The following is a 10755-nucleotide window of genomic DNA, read 5'->3' on the forward strand; positions in this document are numbered from 1 at the left end:
CCTGCTCAATCAATCCGTGTCGGATCTGCAGCTGCGGACGCGGGCGAGGAGGTGTTGGGGTGCGGTGTGAGGCTGCGGGAGCCGGGGGGAGCCGAGCCCCTCGTCCCGGAATAATTAATTCCTCGTTATTGCCCCAGCTCTTTAAAAACTCGCAGCGAACGCTCCCGCTCACCTGGTGCGTGTTAGGGTGGGCAGTGAGGGACGCGCCTGTTGATGGCAGCAGGTGACATCCAGGTGAGCCTTCTGCCGTGTAGGTGCACAAGAAGAGCCCTTTTCAACAGTTCATATAATAAAGTTCTGGTCTTGTCTGTGAAGGGGAAATAAGGTAACTCCGTGTAGCGGGAGCGGGGAGGGAACGCAGCTGATGGTAGCGACGTGCCTGCTGAAACTGCGTGAGAAATAAACCCTTCCAACCTGCCGAGCGGCCACTGGAAAGGTGGGTTTAGCCAGGTGTGGTGTGCGCTGAAAACAGGAGCAGATGAGACCCGAATACACGGGAGGCATTCTGTGAAGCGGGAGAGAGGCTTGCGTTGCCGTGCAGAATGAATACTGGTTTACCCCGTGCTGTTCTGTCTCTGTATACAGATCTTGGGGTTTATCTTTGGCGATTTAGGTTTAGAACTCATGACACAGAAACTAGTCCTGCAACTGATCAGCAAGACCTGCAGGTGCTGAAGAACAGCATTCCCACCCTGCACATGTCTAGGCTGCTTTCAAAGTTTGGTACAAAATTAGGCCCCTTTTAAATGCCTTGATGATGAGGCTCCCTAAGCGTTTTTTTTGGATAAGGATAGGAGAAGGAAATTCGACATTCAAATATGGGAGATATAATTATTTAAAAATAGAAATTCTTTCATCAATATATTCCTAGCATCACTTTGAGTTGCCCGGTGTGTTTATGCTAAGCAACCAGATAAATATACAGCTGACTGCTATACAAACAGAATTCCCTTTAAACTCAGGTCTGGTTTGGTGTTTGTTTTTCCACAGCACTAGTGCCATGTTACTTACTTCAAAACTTTTTATTTTGGTGTTAGTGTCTTCCTTTTTCATTTTGGCTGCTTGTACATCTGTGTTTGTTTTGGTTTCTTACAGTTATACTTACTATCTGTTTTAGTGTTCCATCTGAACAGCTGAAATGAGACTGAAGACTTCACTCTTAAAGGAACCAAAGCATATCCTTTGTCTCAGAATGAACTGTAGAACACCATATTACTTCTGAATAGACTCTTTTCCAGAAATTATTTCTTAAACATTCCATGGAATCTCATAAAAATAATCTTCCTGTACTGTTCCTTCTAGTTTTGTATAACCTAGATGAGAAATTTTCTAAGCTTCTTTTTAATAATTAAAAATTTCAGACTTCCTTAATTTAATTAAACATAAAGAATTAGTTAGCTGTGTGGGATGGACTACTGCTGACGAGCTATATTCCTGCAGTGATGATCACCAAATTATGAAATGGAACCTTTTAACTAGTGAGACAACCCGAGTAGTGAAACTTCCAGATGATATTTATCCCATAGATCTTCACTGGTTTCCCAGAAGTATAGGTGGGAAGAAGCAGTCCCATGCTGAGACCTTTGTTCTAACAAGTTCTGATGGTAAGTCCATTTAAATATTTACAATTTCATACCCTGTTGTGCTCATGTTACTCACATACATAAGAAATAATTTGCAGTTAAATGGTCTGCAATAAAGCAACTTCAAGGCATCATTTCCACCGGTGTCAGACTAATTGCTTTATATTTGCTACACTATATCACTGTAATATTCTCCAATACAGCATTATCAAACATACTTCTTACAGCGTATACATGATGTTTTTTATGTCAGGTCAGTTTCTACCATCTTTTTTTCAATTTCATCAACCAGTAGCTTTAAATATGTCTGCACTGTGTGCCTGCTGAGAGACCAGAGCATTTGTAGTTATGAAAACTGATGGCCAAGTTACCAAAATTGCTTAACCACGATGTTTAATATCAGTGCAGTCCATTTCTTGGACTTATTACAAGAGCATGTCTTGTATCTGGCTTCTATGGAGTCTTAAATATCCCACTGAAGCATCTAGCTCTGGCTGTTGTCAGAGATGTAAGACTTATCTACACATCCACTATACTGGCAGATTTATATCTACAGATGTATGTCCAGAATGCTGCTATTTGTCCTGGATACTAGTGTACAAATCCTAGACTGTATGACCCAGTAGAGTAGTTACTGTAATCCAGTTTATTGTAGGCTTTTGGCTAACTTAACAGTGAGCTTGATTGGGAACAGAAGGCTTGTTGCTGGGCATTAGCAGTCTGGAGCTGATACATCCAACATGGCTTTCTGTACTGATGGAGAGAATTCATATGGATGTGAAGAAGGCAGAGGAAATTCAGCCCTTGCATGACATTTTGGTGATTTCTCTGACTTTTGGCAATAGTTGCACTTAAAAATTAGGAGAGTGGAGAGTGGAGGTCAAGGTTTCTTCAAAGTATTCAGGACTTCCTAAGGAATAAATGCACTGAACTTACAGGACATCTTTTAGGCAGTGTTTGAAGGTTGGCTCCCATGGCTTCCTAGGATATATGTGGGGAGGGAAGATCAGGAGAGAAGTTTGACCAAGTAGCTTCACAATTTTTGCAGTACTTGGTGCTGAATTTTACTGTGAATTTTAAGCAGCTGGGTCTAATGAAGTGTTGCCGATACAGCTTTGGAGGTAGAAATGGAAGCTTTTGTGAGAGCTGGAAGGAAGATTTATTTGTACAATTAATATTTGCCTGCATTATAGTATTGTGCTTTGGGGGGGATGGAGTTTGCCTGAATAAAGATGTTCTTCAGAATGCCAGTCAGTGATGAATATTAACTAAGCTGATTTCTGTGGGACTTGTGTTCTTTTCCTTTCAATGATAAAGGGATGGAGGGGTTCTGGTAGGTCAGCTGCTGCTCTTAATTCCATGCTTTTTCTCCACTTTCTGTCTCACTTTCCACATTTGTGTTTCTATTGGCCGGTTTCTGTAAAGTTCTGAATTGTATGTTTAAATAGCAAGCAAAGGAGCAACTGTTGTAAGATCTATCAATTTATTCAGTCACTTTTCCAGTGTCATTAAAATACTAGGTTAATATTTCATGTTCTGCTTGAATATTGCATTGACAGTTGACTGACACTTTTCCGTTCAATTGCTTATAACTTTTACCAAACTTTTTTTTTTTTAATCTAATCTAAATTTACCATCCTAGGATTCTAGGAATGACTATACCAAGATTTCAGCTACAAGACACAGTGAGAGGAAGGTCAGGAAAAGTGGTGTCTCCTCTGTATCAGTAAAAAGCATTTAGAAAAGATTACTGCATGAGAAAAAAATTGTGTGAGACATGGAAATCATCACATAGTTACATCTCTGCTAGAATTCATACGTGCTTGAGAGTCTTATCAGTTCCAGCATTGTCCAGCTTTTGGAGATCAGCTTGATTAACTTTCACTTTTAATGCAGCTGTTTCTTGCTCGCATGCATTATAAACTGTTTTGGCTTCCTTTGCCAACTTTATTGCAGTGGGTCGTTTTTTTTTCATTTGGGTTTTTGTTTTGTTTGTTTCTTTTCTTTTTACAAATGTGTTTTTTCTTTTAACAAATTGTCCAGTTCTCAGCACATCCCTGAAGCTCATGATCTTAAGGATGAAGGAGCTGGGATAGGTATTATCTGATCAAGGTCTGCAGGTCACTAACTTCTCCCTTTCCCAAGATGACACATCCTTTAGTTCTTCAAGCCAGTCCAGTCGTTAGATAATTTTCTATTGTTCAGCGAGTGGAGTTTGTACTCAGCCCTTACATTCCTTCTGGACATCTGGGGCCTTTATTGCAATTCCTGTCCTTCATCTGAATGTTCCTCTTGTGCCAACACAGCTCAGTGCAAAGTGGAACTGAGCTTTGCTATTGAAACTGGATGCTCTGAGGATGATACAGAGCAGTAGATACTCTGCAGGAGGAAGATAACATGACATTGTGGAAGGAAGATAGGATATAATTTCTCTTGAAGTGAACAGAGTAAATCCCAGTTTGTATGTTCAAAGAGTCCAAAACATAAACAGAACTAGATGGAGAAACTGACTTAGAAACTTTTTTCCCTTGAAGTTCTATTCCCTAAGAAACTGGACTTATGTCCAGCCACACAAGTTGGTTTGGTTTCCTCTTACTTATAGAATGAGTTATTTCTGCCATAATTAGTTCACAGATGACAAAACAAGTTAGTACTTAATCTTTTCTCTTGTAGGGATTTTATGTAGTTAACCAGTTGTGAGGACTGAGGGATAAGCTCTTAGCATTGATTGGTGAACCCATCCTGAACATTCCGTTTCTGGAAAACTGTTCAGGATATTTGTGTGTCAAAAAATCATAGGGCTTTGGTGTTGAGTTTGTTTTGTTGGCTTTTTTTAGTTTGTTTGTTGATTTATTTATCTATTTATTTTCAGTGAAACTGAAATACACAAAAGTGCTAACCTTATCTGTGAAAGAATAAATTGAGAGGAAAAACTCGCATGTAAAAACCTGAGTTCTTACCTCCTGGTGTAACTTAGGACTTTCAATAAAGACAACATGTCTTGCAAAGATGATTTTTTTTTTTTTGCGTATGCAAGTGAATTATTGCAGTGTAAAAGTGCATGAACAAGCTGAGATGCTTAATTGCTGTTTTCTAAAACCCTTATATTAAAATAATCTGTTTAACTCATACAGTTCGCCTTACGTGTCAAGCCTGCAATTTTCCTGCAACAGCCAATTCATCTCTGTGATAAGGATTCCTGGAAATTTGCTGAATCCAATGGAAATGGAGTATAATGTCTTTACAGGGTTGCATTCATTCCTGGTTGAACTCCAGATGTTTGTGAAATTAGAGTAAATGTAAATTTAATCCTCTGGGGTTTTCTTCTGAGTTGCATCTCTTGTGGGATATTGTTCTTTTACTTCCTATTTACATTGATCTTGTTGCTGATTTTTTACAAAGATAAAAAAAATGTATATTCAGCTTTAAACTGCTTATTAAGCACAAATCACAAGGGAATAGACCTGCTTTTGTAACTTTTAATGCTATTGATAATTTTACCTTAGGTCAGCATTTAAGAGCCTGAAAAGTGATGGACAAAACATACATGTTTTATATTCTGTATTTGAATAGCCTGCTAATCTCCCACTTGACATTCCTCCAAAACTGCAGAGTCACTTGAAGATCGAGGGCAGCTTCTGGCTTCAGAACTTTATAAAAACAAAGGAGCAGTATTTACAAATCTGAGATGTAAAGTCAGATGAAGTTGAATCACTTCTATCTACTCCAAGCATCCGTATAAAATTTCCCCTTAGTTGTGTATGAGGCAGTAAGTTCTAATTTGAAAGCCTCTGCTACCGCAGTGTTAAATTGAAGAGCAGAAGGCAGAGGAACCCATCAAAACAGATTTTGGAGCAACCTCCATGTGTGAATGCAATGAGAAGAGCAGTGGCTAGTGGGCCACAGCATTTGACTGTCAACAGTTACAAACCCATGGGATGGAAAAGCAAAGAAGCTGCAGAAGTAAAGATGATACCCGTGAAAACTTGATTTCGCCCTGTTCTGCAGAAGTATTATCATACAGGTTTGAAACTGCCTGATGACATTTTTTCCAGATGAATTCCATCTTAGTGCCCAAGGTACCCACATTTATATGCAGTTGATGTTTTCCTGCGAGGCTACAGTTTGCTCTGTTTCCCTGTTTGAAAGGTGCCTTGTGAAAGAAAGTAAGAGGCTGTGGAGTGGGAAGAGATGCAAAAGCCTGGTAAACAAATTGAATGTTTCCCTGTGAAATGGGATTTTATCCTCTACTCTGAGACATGGCCCATTGTTTTCCTGATAATGGAGCTAAACTGAAGTACTCAGTTGCTTGCCAACTGTCAGTTATTTTGTTTTAATTTATTTTTTCTATTAATGTATTGAGGGGTTTGCTTACAGAAGCACTGAGATCTCATGGATTCTACCTAGGTTGGTGGAAGTCATTGTTTCAATATATACAGCACCACAGAATTCTTTGTGTCTCTAAAAAAGTAATTCTGAACATTTCAGTTTGGATACTGAGAGCTGATGGCTGCCTTGGAGTAGGATCTCTGTCTAATTTCACTCCCAGTTTGGAAAGCTTTGGGGTGTTTTGTTCTGTTTGGGGTTTTTTTGCAATTAGTGAAACTAGTGACATATGTTCATAATGGCAATGAAGAGTTTGGCCACTTAAGGATCAGTTAGGTGATGGCATGAGAACATTCCCAGTCCTGTGGTCCCAACAGGCTTAAGAATTCTGCAATGAAAAAGGTCTTGGCTGCAGATTGAACAAGTCCACTATGCATCAAAAAAGACAGGAGATCAGAAAATAAACCCTGTTTTTTAATGTATTACTTTAAAACCAGAAAAGGCCACTCTGAGCATTTCATTGGAGAAAACAGCATTTAGCCATTGAATTCCTGTGAAACCAGTGATCGCTTATCCACAAAAAAATTAGTCAGACCTGAGACATGTTCTATAAAATTACTAATACATCAATTATATAAAATATATTTTAGAGTTATAAAGGAACATAATGCATTACGGGTAGAATACCAGTTCTGAAAATTTTAGGGAACTAAAAACTAACTGAATAAGAAAGAAGTGGTCTTAGTAATAATATTAGTTCTGTGATTAAAAAATGAGATTAGCCAACTGTTCAGAGTATTCTAGTAAATATGAAAATAAGTGATAAAGATAAGCAAAATTATATAGTTATGTATTATACTTTAAATGGTCTCTTCTAATAATCTGATTTGCACAAACCATTTTTGTTCATTGTTAATCTTTTGCTTGGAAATCTTTGGCAGAGATTTGGGCTGGATGATGGTGCCTTTGGTGATGTACTTAGAAGTAAAATTAAGACAAAGTGTGATTGTATTGATTTGAATAATACTCTGGGGAGCCCTGATGTATTTTTCATGGTTATTTACTGACAGATCTACCAGAATGCTTTCTCTTTGGTTTTACTCTGGCTTTGCTTTTTGTTGTTGGGGTTTTTTTGGGTGTACTTCTGGTCTGGCATATTAGGTATGGTCTGGTCTGTAATATATATTCCCAAGCAGGGTGTATTAATGGAAAAATTATCCCATCTTTAGCGATGGAGCATTTGCACACACAAATGTGAGGAATCTGTGTCCTGGTATCTCAAAGAGTTGTGGTCACTTTGGAAATTGCTTGTGGTGGTTCACTCTCTGGCAGATTAGATACAAAAATTTTAAATGAGTTTTGGTTTGAAAGCAGTTAATTGGAATCACTGAACTATTCTAGGCTGTGCATTTGTTCTGCCACATGTTTCCAAGTCCTCCTTTGTCTGCTCTTTGGTCCAGTTTAAATTTGATCTTCCTGGATTTAAGCAACATCCCTCATTTGGAAAGCAAGACTTCCTCATGCTTCTGTTGAAATCATTAATAGCTTTGTTTTTGGCTCCTGTGAATTTCCATAACAGCTCCATAATGCAGGCAGTGATACTTCCTCAGAGCAAGGCTCTCACCCATGCTCAGATTGTTTGAGCTTTTCCATTATCCTTCTGGTGCTGAGTGATTTTTCAGATCTTGCAAAAGAAAACAAAAGGACTCTCCTGGGCTGCAGTGTGTAAACCTCTGTTTGGTGGCTTCCAGACCATGAAATAACATCAGGCAGTTGGGTCCCCAGAGAGACCTCCAAACTGTTAGAGGGACAGAAGGAAACTGAATAGGAAAAAAAAAAGATTATGCATTCCAAAAGGAAAATTGAACAGCAACTTTGTAGCTAGTTTACAAGTAGTTCTTCTGCAAGAGCTTATTTGTTTGGGCTAATCCTGGTTGTGAACACCATAATTGCATATTTTGGGGTTTTTTGTTGTTGTTTCTTCCTCGTGTTTTCTGTGTTTATTTTTAACAGACTGTACTGTTACAGTCTAACCACCCAGTCACAACAGCTGAGGCACTGTTTCTATCTTGAACTTTTATTTAGGGAAGTTCCACTTGATTTCAAGATCAGGGAGAGTGGAGAAAAGCATAGAAGCACACACTGGGGCTGTGCTGGCGGGACGGTGGAATTCCGAGGGAACAGCACTGGTCACAGGTAAGCACTCCTACAGGTACCAAGTGTTTGGGAAACTAAAACAACAGGAGAGCTCTTTCAAACAAAACCTCTGGATTTTTTAATCTCCCAAGTTGACATGCCATGAAGAAAGGTAAGGGTACAAAAATATAATATTAAACCAAATTTACGAGAAGTGCTTTCCATTAAATGTGTAGAGTGCAAGTATGGGATGGGATAAATAGAACAGAGTGTTTCGGAACAATAATTTGACCCTTGCCACATGTTTAGAAGATGTAATTCCAAGTTTCATAGTTTATAGTGTAGTTACCTTGAACCTGAATGAGTAAAACTGAGTCTAGAAAGTGCTCACACACTGGTCTGGCTTGAAGTTCTCATGAGAAGGGGAGAAATGGAAACACAAAGTCAGCAATATAAATTAAGTTAGCTCTAATAAGTTACTTTTTTGTGTCTTCATTGTCACTGGGGTTATTATCACCTCCTATAATAGAAGTTAATTTTGCACTATGTGATTAATGCTGTTTTAAAAGGCTGATGTCTATTTTAATCAATAGAAAACCTAGTAAAAACATGTATCTCTTTAGTAATCCTATTTAGATGTTATCCTGTTTACTTGAAAGTAAATGTTCTTAATATCAAAATGCTTAGATGTTTTTGTGGATGTTGTATACTTCATAAAGGAGAATATCTGATTATTTTTTTTTTGTCTTTTACCAAAATAAAAGGTTTCAAAGTCAATACATTTCCATCTGTGCACAGGACATTTGGGTTATTTTAGCCAGCAAAGTTGACTGAGGCCTCATGAGCATCTCGAATGTTCCTGTGTTTCTCTTTCTTAATTACTAGGAGGGCTGTAGATCCAGCTGCAGTCTGACTCTGTTGAGGCTGGGAGAATGAATGATCTCCCAGTGTCTGCATCTCTACATGTCTTTTTGTTCTAAATTTTTTAGTAGTTAGTTGCTTTGGGCATTTTTGTCAAAAGCTTCTATCTTAATGGTAAGGGGGAAGCTAATTAAATTTCCTGTGATATATTTCTCCTTGATGGGATTTCTGGTGGTGTCAGGATTTTCTGCAGCCTCTTGTTGATCTAGCACAGCTGATTTCTTTGGAAAAATTCCAACTCAGTCCAGAAGTACTGAAGATAATTTTGGATCTGCTTGTTTCCAGACTCAGTCTGACTCTAAAATGCTGCTTCATGTTCCTCTGAAATCCCAGAGGGACAGAAATACTGTTCTTTTTAAAGACAGATTTGCCTCAGGAAATAGTCAAAATTGCCTTTTCAAACTTTTTTTCCCCCTTTTTTTGAAAGACTGCATGACATTTATGGGGAGTGTGGGAATTCATCACCACATCCAAACAGTGTACTCTGAGAACATCAACTACTCTGGCACCCCAACTATACTTTAATGAAAGGTGAATAATTTATGATACTGTCTCAATAAAATAATTCTTTATGGTATCAAATGTTCAAAAATTTTTTTAAATTATTGTTTTGGTTAAACTTCGTAAGCATTTAAAGGCTCCATTGACCAAATATAAAATCTGAAATCTGTTAAGTAAATTATTTTTAATGGAAGAACAGCATGAAGTGTCCAGGTGCAACTTTTTCCTCATTTATTGAGTCTGGGAGGCTTTAATGAAGGCCCAGAGCTGTACATTTTAAATATGATAGCACACTAGGAAATAATGTATATACAGCTATGCTATATAATATATAAGAACTTAATCCTTAGTAAGTAAACTTTCTTGGTAACACACAGTTTAAGCCTTCCGAATGGAGCCTACAGTTTATCTTCAGTTCACCATTTATCAACTGTGAAGCCTTCAGTTTAATACATAAAATCTGCTCCTACTCTCTTCAAACTCCTCAGAGACTCATTTAATCAGTCTCTGGGTCGTTGAGCTGTAACAAGATGAAAAGTCCTAACAGTGCTGACTCAAAAATACAGAACTTGGGATGCTTAAATAGTGATGGGCTTTCTCTTCCCAGGAGCAGCTTCAGATAAGAAGACTATGGGGATTTTCAGGAGAGGAAGAGACTTGTTGATAAGAGCAGAATAGCAATCTTAAGTATTTTTTCCTTAATACACTATTTGTATGGCAGGAAGGCTACATAACCTGCAAAAAGACTTGGACTAATTTTTACTCTAGTGTTTCCTAGATAGATACAGCTGCTTTGTTACATTTATTATTGCATTTAAGTTGATTATTGCTGTGATAACTTTGCAGTTGGGGAAGATGGCCAAGTGAAAATCTGGTCTAAAACTGGAATGCTGAGATCCACTTTGGCTCAGCAAGGTAAGTTGATTTTCTTAAAGTTTCATTAGAACATTTTAATTTGAAGTATGATGAAGTACATTGAAATAGCAGACCCTCAGTCTGGCAGTAATGGGTTGTTCAAGGATCTTGAGGCCTGGATAAATTGAATTAAAATTAAATGCAAATCATAAATGAATACAGGGGAGCTGAATTTTTAATAAGATTATTATCTTAAAAAAATAAATCTTTAAATTAAAATTACTATAGAAATATTTTTAGACAGTAGTTTCATTTCCACCCTAAGAATTCTGGAGAGGCTGGAGAATAAAAAAAAAATAATCCAGTTTTTAATGCCAAGTGACAGATTCTTATGATGAAACTGAAAAAATATCTCTAAAAACATTGCAGGAAT

At 37.8% G+C, this 10755-nt stretch overlaps 1 protein-coding gene across 1 annotated transcript in view; it reads left to right on the top strand.

Annotated features, from left to right (window-relative positions):
* Nucleotides 1-1138: 1138 nt before the first annotated feature.
* IFT80 (intraflagellar transport 80) overlaps nucleotides 1139-10755 on the top strand; it is a 42921-nt gene continuing 33304 nt past the window's right edge. The window contains exons 1-4 of the mRNA XM_009995707.1: nucleotides 1139-1175; nucleotides 1383-1604; nucleotides 7995-8105; nucleotides 10314-10382. Of these exons, the coding sequence (XP_009994009.1) occupies nucleotides 1139-1175; nucleotides 1383-1604; nucleotides 7995-8105; nucleotides 10314-10382 (439 nt within the window). The remainder of the gene's footprint in view (nucleotides 1176-1382; nucleotides 1605-7994; nucleotides 8106-10313; nucleotides 10383-10755) is intronic.

The sequence above is a fragment of the Chaetura pelagica genome, unplaced genomic scaffold (assembly GCF_000747805.2).
Source record: "Chaetura pelagica isolate M959 unplaced genomic scaffold, ChaPel_1.0 scaffold394, whole genome shotgun sequence".
Classification (NCBI taxonomy): domain Eukaryota; kingdom Metazoa; phylum Chordata; class Aves; order Apodiformes; family Apodidae; genus Chaetura; species Chaetura pelagica.